General features: G+C 40.9%; 1 protein-coding gene across 10 annotated transcripts in view; it reads left to right on the plus strand.

Annotated features, from left to right (window-relative positions):
- The window catches only part of C2H2orf76 (chromosome 2 C2orf76 homolog), a 115,853-nt gene extending 104,512 nt beyond the window's left edge, over nt 1–11,341 (plus strand). For all 10 annotated transcript variants that reach the window (XM_055397335.2, XM_055397338.2, XM_055397337.2 and 7 more), the window contains 2 exons: nt 1,127–1,208; nt 11,024–11,341. In XM_055397335.2, the coding sequence (XP_055253310.2) occupies nt 1,127–1,208; nt 11,024–11,100 (159 nt within the window). In that variant the 3' untranslated portion in view covers nt 11,101–11,341. The remainder of the gene's footprint in view (nt 1–1,126; nt 1,209–11,023) is intronic.
- The last annotated feature ends 11,927 nt before the right edge of the window (nt 11,342–23,268 follow it).

A 23,268-nucleotide genomic window follows, 5' to 3' on the forward strand; every position in this document is an offset into this window, starting at 1 on the left:
GGGGGACTGCTCTGCCATGTGGCCTGCAGTCTCAGGTTTTATGATGATGAGATTAGCTTCTGAGTTGTCTCTGGCCAGTCATTCTGACTCAGGGTCCTTCCTGGTGGAGCAAGCATTGTTCAGCAAAGATGGATTCCAGTGAGAAGGATTCTGGGAGATTGGTAGGACATGTGGCATCTCCTTTTGACCTTTCCCAAATTCTTCCAGTTGGTGGCGGCTTGTTAGTTCTGTTTTCTTTACTAGGATCTTCTGTTGTAAAATCATGCAAATGGTTACTGAAGTGCCTGACCAGGGTGGGCGGTTTCAGTCAGTGTTTCCACTGACAGAACCTTAGTCCCCTGACCACATCCTCTGAGCCTGTATCCTAACCTTTCTGAATCCTCCTGGGTTATTGTGAGGATGAGATGACGATGAAACAACACTGACAGCTAACACCACTCCCTATGTGACTGACACTGCTGCTGCTGCTGCTGCTAAGTCACTTCAGTCGTGTCCGACTCTGTGTGACCCCATAGATGGAAGCCCACCAGGCTCCCCCGTCCCTGGGATTCTCCAGGCAAGAACACTGGAGTGGGTTGCCATTTCCTCCTCCAATGTGTGAAAGTGAAAAGTGAAGTCACTCAGTCGTGTCCGACCCTTAGCGACCCCATGGACTGCAGCCTACCAGGCTCCTCCATCCATGGGATTTTCTAGGCAAGAGTACTGGAGTGGCTTGCCATTGCCTTCTCTGGACTGACACTGCACTAGGGGTTTTATATACTTCATCTCTTTTCATCCTCACCACGTGGCAATAAGAAGATGCATTGCTACCCCTACTTTTTTTTTTTCCTAAGGCTATTTAATTTATTGAGACTGCACAAATGGATATTTGTGGAACCTGAATTTTAATCCAGCTCCAGCACAAAAGCTCTGTGTTCTAGCCCTGTCTCCCTAGTGCTTTATGTAGCGTGTATTTAGTAAGCACTCACTATGTACATGTTCACTGCTTTCCCTACAGCAATGGGAGCAAATGTGACTTGGATTATTGCTGTGACCCAAAGTAACAATTCAGTTGTCTTTGAGGAATCTGACCAAATGTGAAACTAATAAAAGTACTGGTAAAAAGTGGATTTTTTTTTCTTTCTAGACAAATGAACTTGTGTTGAGTTTGGAAGATGATGACAGACTCCTGTTAAAAGAAGATAGCACCCTGAAAGCAGCTGGAATCGGTGAGAAAGTGTGTGTGTGCGCGTGCAGAGCTGGAGGGGGCACTGGCTTTCCCGGCCTGGATGGTGATGTCTGGCTGATTATATTTGGATAACTTAATGCAAAGTAAATGCTACCCTTGGTGCTCTTTACACTACCTGATAATTATTCAGAGGGGAAGGACAAGAATCATGTACATTCAGATTGTTTGACTGAGGGCAGTAGATATCTGCTCTCCCAACATTCAGCATGCAAATAGTTCTTTCCAGAAAGTATGCTCAGAATTCTGCTGAGGGTTATTTTAAGTGATTGACAGGTTATTACTCACTTAATAACCTACTTACTCATATCAGCTTCATTTGAGCTGATAGTTTAAGAGAAAAGGGCCCGGTAGAAGTATCATGGAATAATGAAGTGAGATGTTTGTATAACAAGGAGCGTGGTTTCTGATAGTTATCCAAATCACTCTGAGCCGACCAAGTCATGGAATTTCAAATAGGAGCCTATGGTATGCAGTTGAAAAATTGCCTGATTTAACCTTTCAATTTGGAATATGCATGCAGTTTTATTTTAAAGAAATGCTGTGTGACATGTGTTGTGACCATTAGATGTCACTATAATTCTACTTACATGTATACTTACAGATGATGTGGTAGTACAGCGAAGGTTTTGAGAGAAATGTGAGCAGTTGAAGGCATGCCTCTGACATAATGAAGCAGCACAAATCACACTTCTTTCTAATTTTTTATATGCACTGGTTAAGGGACACTCTAAGGTTCATGAAGTCCATGTTAGGAATCCTTACATTTTTTTGACAGGTGTTTTATTGTTGTCACATCTGTCAGGAATTCATTTTTAAATGACACGTGGTTAAAGTGGGTTCCTGACATCTCTAACTTAGATATGATTTTGAATGCCATGTTATATAATCTCAGACTTGTTCTCTGTGTCTAAGTCTATACTCTTGGCTAGATTTAGTGTCTTTCCATATTGTGACTACATGAGATTGATTGCTGTTATTTGAAAAAACAATGTTTAATTTGGCATTATTTCTTCTTAATTTGGTGCTTATTTTATTACAGCAGGTAGCACTTAACTGCTTATTAAGCATAAAACTATACTTAGTATGGGCTTCCCTGGTGGCTCAGAGGTTAAAGCGTCTGCCTCCAATGCGGGAGACCCGGGTTCAGTCCCTGGGTCGGGAAGATCCCCTGGAGAAGGAAACGGTAACCCACTCCAGTATTCTTGCCTGGAGAATCCCATAGACGGAGAAGCCTGGTAGGCTACAGTCCACGGGGTCGCAAAGAGTCGGACACGATTGAGCGATGGGACGGACGAATACTTAGTATAACAGACTGGTATTGATACAGGCCGGAGAAGGCAATGGCAACCCACTCCAGTACTCTTGCCTGGACAATCCCATAGACGGAGGAGCCTGGTAGGCTGTGGTCCATGGGGTCACTAAGAGTCGGACACGACTGAAGTGACTTAGTAGCAGCAGCAGTGTTGATACAGAAATTGACAGCTCCATGGAAAAGACTGAAAATTAAAAAAACCGCTCAAAAACTTTCATGGTATGAAAAAAATTTGACATCTCAAATAAGTGGAGAAAAGAATGAATTATCCAAAAACTGCTGGGCCCATTGCCAAAACATTTGAGAAAATAAAACTTAAGTTCTTAGTCTTTATTCTAAAATAAATTCTATATAGATTAAATGATAGATATAAATTCTATATAGATTAAATGTTTGCAATGTAAAAAAGTTTTTAGGTAAAATGTAGGTCAGTAGTTTCATAATCTTGGGGAGAAGAGCTTTCTAAGCCTGCCCTTGAATCCAGAAGCCATAAAGCAGGGAGAAATGATAGATTTGACCACATAAACAGAGTTAAAGGAGAAGCAATAAATTGTGAAAAAATATTTTCAGCATATATGACAAAGAAAGCCTGACTTTATAAAGAGGTCTTATAATTAGCCTAAAAAAGAGAAATAAACTACTGATAGAAGAAATAGCTAACATAAGAAATAGTTCAGCCCTATTAGTAATGAGAGCAATATACACGAAAATAAAGACTAAATTTTATGTAGTTTACTACTCTAGTGATTAAGAATTAGAGGCTGAAGTCAGAGTGCTTGGGTTAGCAGCTTGACTGCCACGTACTGTCCGGGTGACCTTAGACAAGCAATAATTTAAGACTAGCAGAGCCTGGTAGGCTGCAGTCCATGGGGTCGCTGAGGGTCGGACACGACTGAGTGACTTCACGTTCACTTTTCACTTTCATGTATTGGAGAAGGAAATGGCAACCCACTCCAGTGTTCTTGCCTGGAGAATCCCAGGGACGGGGGAGCCTGGCGGGCTGCCGTCTATGGGGTCGCACAGAGTCAGACACGACTGAAGTGACTTAGCAGCAGCAGCAGCAGCAGACACGAAGAACAGTGGTTATATCTGAAGAAATGTTAGAAAATGGATGTTCCTTTGTACTGCTGTTGGGAAGGTGTATTACCTCTAACTTTGTTAATCAATTTGACCAGTAAGATTTTCTCAAACTTGCTAAGTAATTTTCTGTCATATCTATTACCAAGCCAACAGAAGTATGCTTCCTCAACTCTGTGACTCCTCCAAGGTTGTGATACACATTCAGAAGTGTTATCTCTCACCTTCCTGGTTTGAGAGTCATTGATATAGAGCTTTATTAAATGGAAATAGAAAAAAAAAAAATAAATGGAAATAGAAAATGTATTGTGTGATACCATTATTATTTTTAAATGTATGTATTTACATGTCTGTATATGTATATGAAGAAGAGATCATATACTAAAATTATAGAAATGGTTTCCCTGGGTGGTGGCATTGCTAGCAATTGTTTTTTTTTCTTTATTCTCCATTTTATCTAATTGTTCTTATAATTTAAACTTTCTTATGTAATTTACATGTATTACTTATAAAGTAAGGGCCCAATTTTAAGGAATCAACTCCTAAATTTAGGGAAAATTGGTTTGAATGATGGCTCTGTACCTGTGACCTTCTGGAAGCCATTTTTACTCTCTGAACTTCTACTTTGATTTCTGTAAAATGAAACAGAAATAATAAACCTATTTCAGAGGGTTGTCGTAGGGTTAAGTAAAAGAATGTATATGAAAGCATCTGAAGCAATGCATGTAAACTCCCTCAAAAACACTTCATTTTATTTGGAAACCATTTTGGAGAAAGCAATTGGCAAATGTTTGAATTTGTTAAAATCTCAAGTTGTTGGTTTAATTGTCATCAATTTCAGACTTATATAACAAACCACCTATAAAGGTGTAAATCAAATCACTTTTTTTTTGGTCATTTTTGTTTTAAGGCTGTATAGATCTTCGATCAGAATTGGATCATTTTCATGGGTTCTCCACTGGTTTCAGGTTGTTCCTTCAAACTGTTCTCATGCCCTGGCAAGTCTGTAGCCCTGGTGTCTTCCATCCCTATTGGGATCAACCCCCTCTTCTGTATGTTCCCCTTTGTTGCTGAGAGCAATGTTTTTGTACCCTTGAGAACAAGCCATAGTTATTTCATGGGGAAGGAGTTGATGGCCCCTGGAGAGCAACAAAAAATTCTAAGTGGGAGTAGAGTTGTAAAAGCAGTACTTGAAATGTGTGATTTTTCTAGGGAATTTTCCCTCCCTTGGTGCTATGCCTGGTTAGGTTTTTAAGAGATTTTAGGAGAAAAAATCTAAGTCATCGCTTTCTCCCTTCTTACCACTTGATCTTGCTGTAGAGCTGTCACTCTGCCATCACAGCCAGTTGCCATGGGAATAAGGCCAGTGTAACAAATGTATCATTATGACTTTTCTGTAAAAATCATGAAAGGAAAAGAAAGACTGTGAGGGGGGAAATTAAGGGAACAAACTGGTTTGAAGATTTCTTTTCTCACCGAGAAATTCTCTAGCCTTTTATCTACATTGCAGATCCCAATTGTATATTCTACGCTTGACGTCAGGGGAGGTTTTTGCTTGTGGATTTAGTCCTAAAATACATCAATAAAAAGATTTGTTTTGTGGAAGAAGGAAGAAAGCCTTACCTAGAATTGTTATTTATAATTTAAAGGTCTTGTTAACAGTTGTGGTTTTATGGACTAATTCCCCTAAGTAATAAATTTTCATGTTAAATATTTTTGGGGTTATATTTTATCTCTTTCATTTTGCTGCATTCTACTATTGCTGTCTTTTGAATCTTCTCTGGTTTAGGAAAGAAACTGAGATTAGGGTAACTCTTCTAAAGTCAGTTATTTTTTCCTGAAAATATTTTAAAACAAGACACAGTCTGGTAAACTCTCAGTGCTCACCTCTGGGAAGAGTTCGCATCAAGCCACATCTTGTAATAATTCCCCAATTTGTTTTCACTTTGTGTGTCACTCCTCTATTGTCTGCCCGCAACCGAAACCCAGTCTTGGCGCCTGGCACCTCTTGGGGATCTGGGCTAAGCAGCCCAAACTGTAGGATTCCTTGGCTCCACTTCTTTATCAGAATCATACATGATTAGTGTTTCCTGAAGGTTTGAGTCCCTTTCCCGTTCTCTTTTAGGTAGTGATATCTTGGGGCATACATGCTTTCGTGCTTTGACAGCGTGTTTAACTGGCTGTTCATGTTAACATCATAGCAGCGATGATCTGGTACTTGCTAAAATAGGTGGCAGGCCCAGGGAATTTGGGATCCCAGAGAAAGAAGATCAGAAGGAACCTTCCAGACATGATTTTTCCCTTTTTGCCCTCCCCTTGGGCTTCCCTGGTAGCTCAGATGTAAAGAATCTGCCTGCCGATGCAGGAGACATGGGTTTGATCCCTTGATCAGGAAGATCCCCTGGAGAAGGGAATGGCAACCTACTCTAGTATTCTTGCCTGGAGAAGTCCATGACCAAGAAACCTGAAGGGCTACAGTACATGGGGTCACAAAGAGTCGGACATGACTGAGCGACTAACACTTTCACTTTGCATGCTGATGTGGAAATCACAGTGTCCAGTCTATCAAAGGTCAGATTCATTTCTTTATTTGTTTTCTCCAAACTATAGTTTGAAATCTCAACCAGCTTGTAAACAGATTCTCAAGCAAATAAAAAATAAAAGACACACAGTTGTTTGGAACTACTTGTTGGATTGTTGACCTCCTTTGGCGAAAAGTTAGAAATATAACACAGCTGTGGGCATGGTTTTGAATGATTTGTAGATTAGACTTTTGTGAAACTTGCAGAGATGAGTCCTGGACCAGGCGAGACAGTGAAACTTTGTCCTTTTGGTGTCAAATTGCTGCAGAAACCACACCTTGCCCTTCCTGGCTTTTTTTCCTTCAATAATCTGGAGTTATTATTCACATTACAGCCTGCTCTGATCATTAATTGTCTAGGACACACGTCTCAGCCTCTTTTCTTAGACGACAGTTGCTGTGCTGCGCACGGCTTTGATATGAGGCTCGGACTTTAGAAGCCATGTACTGGCATAAAGACAGAAATATAGATCAATGGAACAAAATAGAAAGCCCAGAGATAAATCCACGCACCTATGGACACCTTATCTTCGACAAAGGAGGCAAGAATATAAAATGGAGAAAAGACAGTCTCTTTAACAAGTGGTGCTGGGAAACTGGTCAGCCACTTGTAAAAGAATAAACTAGAACACTTCCTATCACCATACACCAAAATAAACTCAAAATGGATTAGAGAGCTAAATGTAAGACCAGATACTATAAAACTCCTAGAGGAGAACGTAGGCAAAACACTCTCTGACATAAATCACAGCAGGATCCTCCAAGACCCACCTCCCAGAATATTGGAAATAAAAGCAAAAATAAACAAATGGGACCTAATTAAAATCAAAAGCTTCTGCACAGCAAAGGAAACTCTAAGCAAGGTGAAAAGACAGCCTTCAGAATGGGAGAAAATAATAGCAAATGAAGCAACTGGTAAGAATTAATCTCCAAAATATACAAGCAGCTCCTGCAGCTCAATTCCAGAAAACTAAGTGACCCAATCAAAAAATGGGCCAAAGAACTAAACAGACATTTCTCCAAAGAAGACATAAAGATGGCTAACAAACACATGAAAAAATGCTCAACATCCCTCATAATCAGAGAAATGCAAATCAAAACCACAATGAGATACCATTTCACACCAGTCAGAATGGCTGCTATCCAAAAGTCTACAAGCAATAAATGCTGGAGAGGGTGTGGAGAAAAGGGAACCCTCTTACACTGTTGGTGGGAATGCAAACTAGTACAACCACTATGGAGAACAGTGTGGAGATTCCTCAGAAAACTGGAAATAGAACTGCCATATGATCCAGCAATCGCACTCCTGGGCATACACACCGAGGAAACCAGAATTGAAAGAGACACATGTACTCCAATGTTCACTGCAGCACTGTTTATAATAGCCAGGACATGGAAGCAACCTAGATGTCCATCTGCAGATGAATGGATAAGAAAGCTTTGGTACATATACACAATGGAGTATTTTTCAGCCATCAAAAAGAATACATTTGAATCAGTTTTAATGAGGTGGATGAAATTGGAGCCAATTATACAGAGTGAAGTAAGCCATAAAGAAAAACATCAATACAGTATACTAACGCATATATATGGAATTTAGAAAGATGGTAACCTGAACCCTGTATACGAGACTGCAAAAGAGACATAGGCATAGAGAACAGTCTTTGGGACTCTGTGGGAGAGGGTGAAGGTGGGATGATTGGGGAGAACGGCATTGTAGCGTGTATATTGTCATGGGTGACCAGTCCAGGTTCGACGCATGATACAGGATGCTTGGGGCTGGTGCACGGGGATGACATGGAGGGAGGATGTGGGGGGGAGGGAGGTGGGAGGGGGGTTCAAGAAAGGGAACACATGTACACCCGGGGCGTATTCGTGTCAGTGTGTGGCAAAACCAACCAATATATTAATGTAAGGTAATTTGCCTCCAATAAAATAAATTTAAAAAAAAAAAAAAGAAGTCATACAGTAAATCCTTGTTGTTAGACGGATTTATTGAAATAAGTCAGTTGAGGAGTTTAAGTACATTATACTCAACTTTCGTGAGATTTTTACATTTAAATTGGTTTTTCTTCTTTTTTTGAAAAATGTGAAGTTATTATTTTCCCATTCAAGGTATATATATGTGCATTTTATAATGGAAACATTATAAAATTCTTCATTAGTAATTTCATATCCAACATTTGAGTGTTCATTTCATTAAACTTGAAAGTCAGTATTAAAATGATCCACAAATGTATTTGGAGAGTTCTTACTTGGTTTCATTTGCTAGTAAGACAAAGGGATGAGCTGGTGGTATATTTATTGGATTTGAGAATGCACATTCATTTCACATTCACATGCCAGGGCACTATGCACCTGAGTGCACTGCCGCCTGCAGCACATTTAATTTAAAATCAGGTGCCCTAGGGGACCAGCATGTGGTAGACTTCCTGAGGGTTCTTCTGGATCCATTTTAAATAGAATTTGGGATAATGGAGGAAAGGTGATTATGTAGAGGTCTTGAAAATCTTTTGTAATTTGTTTTTACTGTAATTGGCAAGTAAATTTGCAGTCTAAATACGTGAAATCATTGTCTCAGACATTTTCAATAGGGTTCTGTAGATTTAAGAAAAAAACATTATATTCTGTTTCTGCTTAAGGACCACATTACTAAAATTTAAAATCCACCTTATGTCTTTCGTTTGAATGTTCAAAGCAGCTAACTCCTAATTTGTGTGTTATTCTCCAATTTGTTAAGGGTGGACATTTTGATCAACCTGGACCATTTGAGTTTAACCCATTTGTCAATCTAATTTTCCTGAAAAAAAATTCATTCATCTGAAAATAAAATCTTTACCTTAGATGACCTCATTTTTAAGTGTGTAGTATATAAATAATGGATTGATCTATAACTTAATTAGGCCCGAGAGAACTTATGTGTCAAAACAGAAATGCTATGTCGGTTCTTTCTGTGCATTCATTTAATTCTAAACCTACCATTGGTATCCTGAAGACCTGTAAGATGTACTAGTTTCTCAAAAGGGGTACGGATAAATGTCAACTGCGGTTAAGTGAAAATTGTAATTACAGTTAGTGTGTATTGAGCAAAGTGCTGTGTGGGCAAAGCACTGTGTAAAGTTCTATATGTAAATAGCACATTGTGTATGAAATCTTGCATTGTGATTATTAAGAACAGGGGACTTTTGCTTATTCTCCTAATATCAGGAGGAGGATATTAGAATCACTTGCAAATTATGAAGGTCTACCTTTGGGCTTGCTTCTGTTCAAAAAAGGAGCTTTTTATGTAAAGGATAGATCTCAGAATATCTTCTCTTTGAATACTGAATTTTTTGAAGCCCCCTTTTCAACTTTTTACTAATTCCTAGTGTAGAGCTCTTAGCTGTTAATTTAAATGCCATTTTCTTGTAAAATTTAACTGTACATTAACTTACTGTTTGCCCAGGGTGCATTTGTCTACAGCCCCTCTCATCGATTCCCAGTTTCTTTCTGCTGTGTCTTCCCTGCTTGCCTACACACACACACCCAGGCTTATTGTAACAAGAGTTCGTAATCTGATTTTTGTCAAGATTAATCTTCATTTAATCTTGAATATATAAAAGGGCTGGAATGAGGATCTGAGACTCTGGGTGATTTTATTTTCTTCTTTCAGCATTTCCATATTTTCTGTAAAGACCACAGGAATTTAGGTTTGAGAAACATTAAATTTAGTATACTTAAAACCAGCAAAAACATTTTTAATGAAATGTTATGCTAAGCTCTTTAACTTCATTCTTCTGTGATAAATTCTAATGAAGAGATGAGAGCTTTAAACTGGGAGACCAGTGGTAATCCTTGGCATCCTTCCTGATTATCCTATTTATTTGGCTTGAAGAGTTTCACTTGTCTGTTTTTAGAGAATATGTTAATTGAGTGATCAGTATTCATTACAAATAATCTTGTCTGTTTTCTTGTCAAGATTCTGAAGGCCCTTTTGCTCTTTCTGTAAAAGCTAAGCAGGCTGTATTAACTTCTGATTTAATTTTAAAAAATGTGGAACTTGTTGGCGCAACACCTTAAAGAATTGCATGTTTAATAATTGGAAGGCTTTCCATCAGATTTGTCTCCAGTCTGAATTAATAATGTTGCTGACTTATTGTTTTAGAAGACAGAGTCCTTGACCTGCTAGGTTGAAAGAATTGTGACTGCTCTGAACCTTTGTGGGTCCTTTAGCTGTGCCGTATCCCTTGTGAATAATTAGAGGTATTTGAAGGTATTGCAGTAGAAGCCAATTTGTGTCTTTCACTTTGCATATTGTTGAAGCCTCATGAATTAGTCATAAGCAGGCAAAAAATTAACTTCTTCAGACACATATTTTGATGGGTCATGAGGGAGAATGTAAAGTGATCTGTAAAATATTCTACTGATCCTCTAAGTATTAAATTATTATACCTACAGGCTAATTTCAGAGTGGGGAGAAAAGAGTTTTCCTCCTCCTTCAGGAACAGAGTAACACATTTGGAAAAAAAAATAATGGCTTATTATTTCTAGGATTGTAAAGAGGACTATAAATGAACAATTTTATGATTTCTTGAAAACCAGATTCATGTGTTAACTCTTGTTTTTAATTTTTTTGGTTATTTTTCTTTTTACTTTTAAATTGGTTGAATTCTAGATTCTCGTACTTAAACTTATTGTTGATTTTGTGAAATGTGAAACCAAACTTGTTTTTATAACTTTAGGCCTTGGAAGCACTGAATCAATAAAATATGGATTTCCATACTTATTTAAAATCTATTTTACATTAAATTTGTTTTTCCATTTTCTGTTTTTCTTTTTTTTTCAGCCAGTGAAACTGAAATTGCATTCTTCTGTGAAGAAGACTATAAGAACTACAAAGCTAATCCCATTTCATCCTGGTGAAAACCTCACAGAGCTTCCTTTTTTGCATACTTATATTAAGCTCTTTATTCCACTAGTGAGTTTCTGAAATTGACAAATAAACTTAAAAAAATTAATCCCAACCTCTGCTGTTTGAGGTAAAATCTGTGGTGTGTTCTCTCTTGCGCAGGTCTCATTTCTTTCTTTCTTGTGGTAAAATAATGTGTTAATTTACGGGAAAAACATCTGGTTTTAAGCGAAATAAATAATTATTCAAAAATCACCATGGAGTGTTGGCTCTTTAGTTATAATTTGTTTCTCGAAATTAGAGGTCATTTTGGTGACTTGCATGTTGGATTCTTTAAAAAAGATGATAAGACTAAGGTCATTTTCTTTTATTTTGTGTTTTCTCCAAAGTTTCTAATTAGAGCCCCTGTTACTATCTTTGTCTAGCAGGGATTCTTATGCCCATGAATGACCCTAAGAGTCTCTTATGACCATGAATGCCATCTTTTCACTCACTGTGATAAACTCCATCACACATGAAATTAAATTGGGTATATTTTAGGGAGGTTTTCTGATATAAGAGAGTTTCTTCTTTCTTTTGATGTTACAGCCCACACAAATAACATTGCTGAAATGTGTTTTTCTGAGCTATGTTTCCTGACTTCAGGAGCAAACTATAATAGAATCAAACTCATTTATTTGGAGAGAGGAGGTAGCAGGAAGTTTGCACTTTTGGAAGAAAATTGTCCATTGAGAACAAGTCTAATTCACGGGTGATACATTCTTTCAAAATAGTATAATACTTTGATGTCTGACTACCAGCATCTGAAGAATAGTGGATTCAAGGGGGCCTCTCAACCAGCATGTATCTAATCAGAACTCTGAGAGAGGTTAGTTGGCTCTAGAATTGTTCCATGAAGCCTTAAATTGCTAGTAAGGCTTCATTGTGGTGAGGGTAATACAAGAAAATCTATTCTGCTAAAACAAACAAACAAAAATCAAACTTGAAAGTCTGGTTAACGTAGCCAGAAGATGCGTTGCTTTGTTTAAAGGCAAAGCACTTGGAGTAGAGGAAGATTAAGGCAGAAAGTCCATTGAGCTAGGCCTTATAAGTCATGCTGAGGAGTTGGAACTTTACCTAGTAGGTAGTTGGGAGCCAATGGGAAGATTTAAACAGGTAAATTACATGATTAGGTTTGTATATTAGAAAGTAAGCTTTGGCAGCAGTGTGCATATGGCAGAAAGACTAGAAGACAGTTGTCATAGACCAGGTAAAGGTTGGAAGGCCTCAACCTAGGACCCAACAGAGGGGAAGGGAGAAGAGGAGACCTTGCTGAAGTAGTGCTAACCTTTGCTCACGCATTAGATGGCAGGCATTGTGTTAGGTATCTACGTGTGTTATTTAATTTTTACCACAACTCTTTAAGGGGCTTCCCAGGTGGCACTAGTGGTAAAGAACCCACCTGCCAATGCAGGAGACATAAGAGACACAGGTTTGATCCCTGGATTGGGAAGATTCCCCTGGAGGAGGGCATGGCAACCCATTCTATCATCCTTGCCTGGAGAATCCCCTGGACAGAGGAGCCTGGTGTGAGCTATGGTCCATAGGGTCGAAAAGAGTCAGACGTGACTGCAGTGAGGTAGCATGCACAGCTCTTTAGTCTTGATAGTATCGTATCTATTTATAGATGAAGAAATTAGGGCCCAGAGAGGTAAAGTAACTTACCCAAGGCAACACAGCAATGTGCACTGCGAGTGGAGCCAGGTCTGTCTTTGACCTTGCCCATTTTATCCTGTGGCCTCCTAGGAGAGCTGTGATGTAAAATCTTTGGGACCTGCTGAATGGCTGTTGTGGAAGATGTAGAAGAAGGAGGGAAGGAGACTTTAATTCTTCCAGATTCTTGCTGGAGCAAGTGACTGGATTGATGGTGACAGCCTGAACCCAAACAGAAAGTTAAGTAAGTAGAAGAATAAATTAAAGCATATTTAGTTTGATTATTTTTCAAACATTCAGTTTACCCACACTATTTTTCTTTTTTAAGAAAAATTAAGCATTCTTTACCTGTATGTTTTCTTTTTAATAAATAATGCAAAAATATGTATGTATGTCTAATCCTTTGTTTTGGCCTGTATTTATTTTCCTTATTAGAAAGTTATATATAGCCTTTTCTCACTTATAAACACAGATGTAAAAGTCAGAAATTAAAATATATTATGACTAAGAAGGACTTTTACCAGGAGTGAAAGATTGGTTGAAAACATAGAAAATTTATCATTGTACATAATTTGCAAAATCTATAAAGGAAATTGTGCTATCTCAAGAGATGCCAGAAAGAAACATATGATGATGTGCAACCCCATGTGTGAATAACAATAGAACAGAATTTCCCTAACCTGATGAAGGTTGCTCACAGGAAACATACTAATGGAGAAGTGCTTAAGCAAACCTATGAGATGAATGGAACGGGGAGAACAGCTATTACCAGTACAATTCAGAATGGTTCTGCCTCATATTGCAGCCAGTGCAATAAGAAAAGTAGTGAGAACCACAGGCATTGCAAAGGAGACAAAACATTTGTTTGCAGGTAATATGATTGCCAGAGAATCAACTGACAAGTTATGAGAACTAACAGGAGACTTTGAGTGCTTAATAATGAATTAAAGTGTGCACAAAAGCTATAAAACTGTTAACTAGAAGATTTAAGAGACCTAAGTAGAGAGATACTACACGTTCATGGATGGAAGCTTTGGTGTGTAGTAAAGATGTTGATTTATACCTAATCTGTAATTTAGTGCAACCTCAGTATTTATATTAGGATTTGACAAATTGATTTTAAGGTTCATTTGGAAAAGCACATGTAAAATATATGCAGATGACACCACCCTTATGGCAGAAAGTGAAGAGGAACTCAAAAGCCTCTTGATGAAAGTGAAAGAGGAGAGTGAAAAGGTTGGCTTGAAGCTCAACATTCAGAAAACAAAGATCATGGCATCTGGTCCCATCACTTCATGGGAAATAGATGGGGAAACAGTGGAAACAGTGTCAGGCTTTATTTTTTGGGGCTCCAATCACTGCAGATGCTGATTGCAGCCATGAAATTTAAAAGACGCTTACTCCTTGGAAGGAAAGTTACGACCAACCTAGATAGCATATTAAAAAGCAGAGACATTACTTTGCCAACCAAGGTCCGTCTAGTCAAGGCTATGGTTTTTCCCGTGGTCATGTATGGATGTGAGAGTTGGACTGTGAAGAAGGCTGATCGCCGAAGAATTGATGCTTTTGAACTGTGGTGCTGGAGAAGACTCTTGAGAGTCCCTTGGAATGCAAGGAGATCCAACCAGTCCATTCTAAAGGAGCTCAATCCTGGGTGTTCATTGGAAGGACTGATGCTAAAGCTGAAACTCCAATACTTTGGCCACCTCATGCGACAAGTTGACTCACTGGAAAAGACTCTGATGCTGGGAGTTATTGGGGGCGGGAGGAGAAGGGGACGACAGAGAATGAGATGGCTGGATGGCATCACTGACTCGATGGACATGAGTTTGAGTGAACTCTGGGAGTTGGTGATGGACAGGGAGGCCTGGCATGCTGTGATTCATGGGGTCGCAAAGAGTCGGACACGACTGAGCGACTGAACTGAACTGAATTGAACTGAAGAAGAGCCAAGATCAATTTGGAAAAGCAAGGAGGAGGGGGAATTGCCTACCCCGTATCAAATACATTGTAAAACTGAAGTAATTAAAACAGCTTGGTTGTGATACAGTAAACCAAAAAAGCAATGAATAGAAACTGACTGATGTCTATGGAAACTTAGTATATAATAAAGGTATTTATAATCAATGGGTAAAAGATGGGTATTCAGCACCTGCCTACGCCTTAAAAAATTGATTAAGGACCTTGCTTTCTACCATTCACTGAAATTTCAGATGGACTAAACATGAAAAATGAATTTTTTAGAAAAAAAAGATTATTTTTATGACCTGGGGGTAAGATGGCTTTAAAACACAAAACGTGCAAATGCCATCATTTGCTGAATTTGATGTTTTGGTATGAAAAACTAGATTCTCCCCCACCCCACCCCCCACCCCCGCCAATGTAAACAGATTGGAAGACAAAGACTGGGGAAAGCTGCTTGCACATATAAGGCAGACAGAGGATTAGTTTCCAGAATATATGAAGAACTCATAAAAACCAAGGAGAAAAGGACAAACCTGCAACAGAAAAATGGACACATTTTGTAAAGAAGAAATTTGTAAAAAAGGAAACATATGGCTTATGAAAATTTGAAAAGACACACATCCTGTGATTCAAGGAAATTAAAACAGCGGAGAGTCATTTTTATTCAAGTTGGCAAAAAATTAAAGGTTTTGTTAGCAAGTATTGACAGTGATGTGTGCCTACACTGGGAGTATAAATTCGTGTACAGTCACTTAGTCAAGCAATTTGATGTAGTGTTTATTAAAACAACAAATGTGTGTCTTCTCTTGACCTAGCAGTTCCATTTCTTAAAATGAATCTCAAAGAAGCCCTGTAATGCCTGCAGAAGAAGGCATTTATAAGAGAATTGACTGCAGAATTATTTTTAGTAGAAAAACACTAAATGCTGTTAGAAGGGAGTAGCTAAGTGACATTTGGGATATCTATATTTTGTGTTGCTACTTAATCTAAAACAATGAGGGCCATTCATATTAGTTAGTGACACGGGATGATCTTTGAGACATCTTGATGGGTGAAATTGCAAAGGGTCTCGAACTGATGTCGTTTGTTTAAAAAAGGCACAAAATTATATATATATATATATAATGTTATATATAGTGTGTATGTGTGAATACACACATTGTATCCACATATGTACATATACACGAAAGAACATACACCAAACTGACAACATTGATTACCCCTTGGTAGGGACCTAGGATTGGGAGGTGAAAGTGGTAAAAGGCTTTATCTGTAATATTTAAGGAGAATGTATCTGTGTTGCTGCTGCTGCTGCTAAGTCACGTCAGTCGTGTCCGACTCTGCGACCCCATGGACTGCAGCCCACCAGGCTCTTCCGTCCATGGGATTTTCCAGGCAAGAGTACTGGAGTGGGGTGCCATTGCCTTCTCCGTATCTGTGTTAGGAATTAGTAAAAACTAGTGGAGAAGGCAATGGCACCCCACTCCAGTGTTCTTGCCTGGAGAATCCCAGGGACGAGGGAGCCTGGTGGGCTGCCGTCTATTGGGTCGCACAGTCGGACACGACTGAAGCGACTTAGCAGCAGCAGCAGCAGCAGCAGTGCATGTATAGAAATTAAAAGAGGCAGGAAAAGAACCCATCAGGCAATTGCTGTTAATATTTTGGCATATTCCACCTAGGTTATTTTTTCTATGTATTTTTTAATGTTTCTGATCTTTTTGATGTGTTTTGAGTTATATAAGTAATATGTGCTTGTTAAAAACAACTCTAGAGGACTTTCCTGGGGTCCAGTGGTTATGAATACACCTTGCAATGCAGGGGATGTGGGTTCACTCCCTGGTGAAGGAACTTAAATTTCACATGCCATGGAGCAACCAAGCCTGTGAGTTGCAGATACTGAGCCCGTGCACTATGACGTTCAAGCGCCACAGCTAGGGAGTCTGTGAGCAACAATGAAAGATCCCAAAAGATGCAACGAAGGCTCAGCGCAGCCCAAGTAAATAACTAAAAACAACTCTAAGGTGAAATAAAATGCCATTCAATGGTCTCTTTTTTCATGACTTGGTGTTCATACTTCAGTTTTTTTTTTTTTCCTGCACATATATCATTTTTAACTGTGCATTTTAAAGCATTATCATTTGAATATTTTAAAATGTTCTCATATATATAGAAGTCTCATTTTCTTTCATTTTTAAAACTTTATTTATTTTTGGCTGTGCCGGGTCTCCGTGCCGTGTGTGGGCTTTCTTGAGTTGCAGTGAGTGTGGACTGCTCTCTAGTTGTAGTGCTCAGGCTTCTCATTGCAGTGGCTTCTCTTGTTGTGAAGCGCAGACTCTAGGGTGAGCAGGCTTCAGTATTTGCAGTACTTGGGCTCTGTAATTGTGGCTCAGGGGCTCAGGAGTTCTGGCACACGAGTCTACTTGCTTTGAGGCATGTGGAATCTTCCCAGACCAGGGATCACACTAGTGTCCCTTGTATTGGCAGGTGGATTCTTAACCACTGGACCACTAGGGAAGCCCTGGAAGTCTCATTTTATTTTTGAAAAATCACTGTGTACCAGACACTGCATCAAGTTGGATAGAGCTATGAGTAGCTCTATCTGTGAAGTGGAGGTGATGATGCCCACCTTACAGGATCTTAGTGTCAAGTGAGACACTGTCCACAGGGCACTTAATAGGCAGGGACTGGTGTGGGGTAAGTGCTCATCGAATGTCTTATGATACTCATGAGTTGTGAAGCAGCATCAGCATCAGTTTGAAGCCCCAGATCCTGATGCACTCAGGTATTAAGCCACTTGCCCAAGGCGTAAAATCTGGAAGGTCAAAGAGCAGGTTTCTTCTGGCTTCAGATACCATGTTCTGCCACTCTTGAAAAACAAGGTGTGTTGGGCACTTGGAGAAACATGATGTGAAGGTTGTCAACCATGGGCTGAGAGATGGTGTCCCATTTTTGTTGATTGTCACCCTTTCTCCAAGCATTTTTGCCATTCTCAGTTGAAGAGAACTTTCTTCCTCTTCTTGTGCCAAACGAACATACAGGCCCTCAGTTCAGTTCAGTCGCTCAGTCGTCACTGACTCTTTGTGACCCCATGAATCGCAGTACACTAGGCCTCCCTGTCCATTACCAACTCCCGGAGTTCACTCAAACTCATGTCCATCGAGTCGGTGATTCCATCCAGCCATCTCATTCTCTGTCATCCCTTTCTCCTCCCGCCCCCAATCCCTCCCAGCATCAGAGTCTTTTCCAGTGAGTCAACTCGTCACATGAGGTGGCCAAAGTATTGGAGTTTCAGCTTTAGCATCAGTTCTTCCAATGAATGCCCAGGATCGATAGCCCCACTTAATAACCACACCTAGTTTTATGTGTCTGAGGCTTTTTAACACAGCAAAGGTGTTTTATTTCCCTTCTCTTTCTGCCTGTTTCAGATACATGCAGGAGAGGTGGTGATGCTCTTGCCTGTGTGGGACACCCAGAGAGCTGGCCTGGCCTGGGCCTCTTGGGAAACTGCTGCTCATTGCTAAGGAGGGGAGGGGAGGGAAAAATGAGGCTTTCTTCAGGCATGCAGGGGCAGGGGCTAGAGGAGTCTAAGGCTGCTGAACCACATCTCAAGAACACAGAAAAGTCCAAGTAAGACAGTGTCCAAGGATCTGGACTTGTTCATTTTTTCTTCACTGTGTGGGCATGCATGTGTGTTGGGGGAGGGGTTCTGATTATTGGTTATAGGCAGTTTCCTTTTATTTTACTCTTAAAATACTCTCATAGTTAATCAGGTTAGTTAGCAAAGGTAACTGAAGCAAGTGCTATAGTTAATTCCTTGGTTTGAGGTGAACATTTCGAACCCCACCATCATGATGGGGGGGCTTGGGTGTCTGAGGGCCTGGAAAATACCTGTCTTTCACTTTGAACCCCCTGTGTGAAGCTCATGGCCACTATCGACCTTTCACTCAGCACTTCCAACATGATAGAGAAGAGCCTGGCTTTTGTCATTTCTCTCCATCAAGGGAGACGTATTTCTTCAATGAATCAGACCTGAGACCAGTTCTCCCATCCCCAAATGTGCATTTTGGGTTGTAATACTAACACTGACCTTGGATAAAGACCCTTGGAGACTCTTTTTTTTTTTTTTTGATTGTTAGTCAGTGAGAGCATTATATAATGTGCAATGACTTAAAAGAAACATACAGGATATATGTCATGCTGCTTTATGATGTGGGTTTTCTAGAGAGCAGTGACTCAACTCTTCTGTGCTTCTGGCTCTTCACACAAGTATTCAGTAAATAATGTCATTCATAGGCAGGAAGATTTAGGATGGAGAAAATCCATTTCAAGTCCCAGGTGATGTCATATGACTCCTGAAATACGTGGAGGCAAATGGCTTGGGGAATGCTGGGAATGCCTTAGAGATCAGGCCTTTGGTTTTAGCTTCATTCCTAAGTCCAATACACAGGAAAAATGCCACCAAAATTTTTCTTGTTCATGAGTGAGCAGAGGCTCTGATTCTTTAACAGGACTAAGGCAAGTGATAAAGACAAGATTGTGGGGGCTTCTTCCCCCCATTTCTCACTTGGTGGGAAATGAGAACAAGAACGATCAAGGACTATTATCTGCATTCCTTTCTTTGTTCAGTCCTGCTGCTGCGTCACTTCAGTCGTGTCCGACTCTGTGTGACCCCATAGACGGAGCACACCAGGCTCCCCCGTCCCTGGGATTCTCCAGGCAAGAACACTGGAGTGGGTTGCCATTTCCTTCAATGTGTGAAAGTGAAAAGTGAAAGTGAAGTCGCTCAGTCGTGTCCGACCCTTAGCGACCCCACGGACTGCAGCCTACCAGGCTGCTCCGTCCATGGGATTTTCTAGGCAAGAGTACTGGAGTGGCTTGTCATTGCCTTCTCCGATATGTTCAGTCCTACTTAGTGAAAAATAAGAATCCCATTTAATTTCCTCATCATTATTGCCTCTTTGCCTCTTCCTCCCTCACATAATCCCCAGTTTTGTGCTTTCTGCCATCAGACTGTACATCACCTGCCTGCCCAAACCCCTTGTTGCAGGGCCCAGCACCAGTCCCCCTTATTCCTTGCAAACTTAGGTCAGCTTTTGGCTCATGCCAATACTACTGCTGTCATGATTTGGTGTAGACAAGCCTTCCAGTACCATGGAGCCCTGCAGCGCGACTTCTCAGCCAACTGCCTACTCATGCTCACACTTTAGGCTTAGTCACCATCACTAATCACGTCCTAGTCCATAGCTTCTCAATAGCGTGCCTCTCATTCATCAACCACTGTGTGCTATCTTTCCAGTTCTTTCCCTCTGGTGCCCCTTCCTGCAGTTCTTCAGCCTCGCAAGACTCCACCAGCATTGACTCTACTATCTTTTCACTGTCCCTCCTCCTAACCGCATTGAGATTCTCCAGTCCTTTGGAGAAGACTTGTGAGTCCCTTGGACAGCAGGGAAATCAAGCCAGTCAACCTTAAAGGAAATCAACCCTGAATATTCATTGGAAGGACTGATGCTGAAGCTGAAGCTCCAGTACTTTGGCCACCTGATATGAAGAGCTGACTCATTGGAAAAGACCCTGATGCTGGAAAAGACTGAAGGCAGGAAGAGAAGGGAGTGACAGAGGATGAGACGGTTGGATGGCATCACCGATTCAATGGACATGAGTTTGAGCAAGCCTGGGAGATGGTGAAGGATAAGAAAGCCTGGTGTGCTGCAGTGTGTGGGGTTGCGGAGTGTTGGATACAACTTAGTGACTGAACGACAACTGGTCCTTTGTATGGATCCTTAGTTCCCTTACCACTTCCAAGTCCCCAGGCTTAATTCTACCCTCTGCCTTCTCCACATTTGCCTGGCTGGATAAAAACATGTGGTCTGACAAACCATTTTGTTTGGTTTGTGACTGCTAAACTCAGGTGAGTTCCTAATGCTGCCCTGCAGTTCTTACACTTCCCTAGTCCCATCACTCTCCTTAGCCCTCAATTTTAACACCTCCTTTCCAACTTTGAGCTGCTATCCCTGCTTCCTTTTTCACTTGAGAAAATGGAGGTCATCAGAAGATAGCTTGCTTCTGTCCCGCCAGTTACTGATGAATGAGAAAACTCCTTTCGAGTCTAGCCTCTACTTGTGTATCCACCCCTGCCTTTCAAGCACCACCACAGCACTTGGCCTCTCTCCCTCCCCTGTGCTGTCACATCTGCCTTGTCCCCCGGATCATTCCCACCAGTGTATAAACATATAAACATGCTGTGACATCTCTCATCTTGACCCACAACAGTTGTCCCATTTTCCCTTTACAGCAAAGTTCCTTAACAGAGTTCATCATACCCTCCTTTTCCCACTTTCTCTCTTCCCATTTTCCCTTGAACTCACTCTAGTTGGACTTTCATCCCCATCACTGTACTGACTTGGGTCTGATCAGGATCACCAGTGGATTCCCTCTTGCCAAAGGAGTATGATGCTTCGGCTTCAAACTACTGGACCTATCAGAAGCATTTGACACAGATTCACTTGGCACCCTCCTGCTTGTGAATACTGTCTTCATTTGGCTTTCTGGTGCTCCCCTGGCCACTCATCCTGGTTTCCTTTACTGGTCCTTCCTCATCGTCTTTACCTTTCTACTCCCTTAATGACCTCGTGCATCTCACAGTTTTAAATGACAACTAGATGCTGTAGACTCCTGATATTTTAATAATTTTATTCATTCATTCATTTTTGGCTGCACTGGATCTTTGCTGTTTTGCACGGGCTTTCTCTAGTTGCAGTGACGGACTCCTCATTGCAGTGGCTTTTCTAGTTATGGAGCACATGTTCTAGGTGTGAGGGCCTCAGTAATTGCAGCATGTGGGCTCAGTAGTTGAGGCATGTGGGCTTGCTGCTCCAAGGCATGTAAAATCCTCCCAGATCAGGGATTGATCCCATGTCCCTTACGTTGGCAGGCAGATTCTTATCCTCTGTGCCACCAGTGGGTAAGTTAGAAGTCCAGTTAGAAGTGCCTTCTAACTTTACTCTTAAAAAATCTTTTTCTGATCAGTCTCCTACAAGGCTGTCCCCAGTATATGGAACTGTGCTGGCACTTAATAGGCCAGCATAAATATTTCTTGAATGAATGAATGGCTTTGGGACCATATCTGAATCTTAAAACTTTACAGACTCTTGAAGCTCATCTCTTAGCAAAGTAGACCCGAAGTAGATTGGATAAGTTCTAGACACTTTTTACTTGAAGACAGTCATCTAGATTTGTATACCAATAGACTGGGCCCTGTCTAGTGCCAGGGTCCTTAGTGCATATGTGTTTCAAATGGTATTAAGGAAATGAGATTAAAAGTCTTGTTACAGTTGGTGTTTATTTATGTGAACCTGGTGGCTGTCACACCTGCCTATGCATGCGTTCTGACAGCTCTCTTTACTGTGCAGTCCCTGCGTGTGCCTGGAGGCCATCATGCACCTCGTGTGAGGGTTCTTTTTACCAGCTGGAAAAAAACACAGTGTTGAGTACTCACAACAGACAAGACAGGTGTCCTAGATTGTCATCTCTTTCTGTTTGAACTGTCCCTGGAAAGCTGAGTAGAAAACTGCACAGTGGATCCTACAACTGTACAAATTACAGCAGTATTTTTTCCCCTAGTTGCCTTAAAGCAAAGTTTCTTGTTTTAAAAGTGACCTAGAAGAGAACTTGTGGTGACATTTAAAATTATACAAATTGAAAAAGGCAAATGGTACACTTCTGCCTGTACTGGAATTATTTATCTTTCAGTGTTTGCTTTAAGCGAGTGTGAGCAGGAGGAAAGAGCACTGGCTCTGAAGTCAGCCCTGGGCTGGAAGGACAGACACTGTCACTAGTGCGGAGGTGTAACCTTGGGCCCCTCGGCCTCTCTGGGGCTCAGTCTCTTCTACTGTTGTTTAGTCGCTAAGTTGTGTCCAACTCTTGTGACCCCATGGACTGTAGCCCTCCATTCTCTGTCCGTGGGATTTCCCAGGCAAGAATACTGAAGTGGGCTGCCATTTCATTCTCCAGGGGATCTTCCCAACCCAGGGATCGAACCTGTGTCTCCTGCACTGGCCGGCAGATTCTTTCCCACTGAACCACCTGGGAAGCCCCTTTTCTCCCATTACATGGGGGGATAACTCTGACCGCACAGGATTGCTCTGAGCTTTAGCAAAATGGCCTACTCAGTGCCTGGCATACAGACACTCTGTTTTGGGAGGAACTATCGTATTGGCTGTTTTCACAAAGAAGACGATTCATCCTATTTAGGGACAATCTATGGAGAAGGCAATGGCAAGCCACTCCAGTACTCTTGCCTAGAAAATCCCATGGATGGAGGAGCCTGGTAGGCTGCAGTCTGTGGGGTCGCTAAGAGTCGGACACGACTGAGCAACTTCACTTTCACTTTTCACTTTCACACATTGGAGAAGGAAATGGCAACCCACTCCAGTGTTCTTGCCTGGAGAATCCCAGGGACGGGGGAGCCTGGTGGGCTTCCGTCTATGGGGTCACACAGAGTCGGACATGACTGAAGTGACTTAGCA

This window comes from Moschus berezovskii, chromosome 2 (genome assembly GCF_049115385.1).
Source record: "Moschus berezovskii isolate FMDL1 chromosome 2, NW_MosBer_1.0, whole genome shotgun sequence".
Lineage (NCBI taxonomy): Eukaryota > Metazoa > Chordata > Mammalia > Artiodactyla > Moschidae > Moschus > Moschus berezovskii.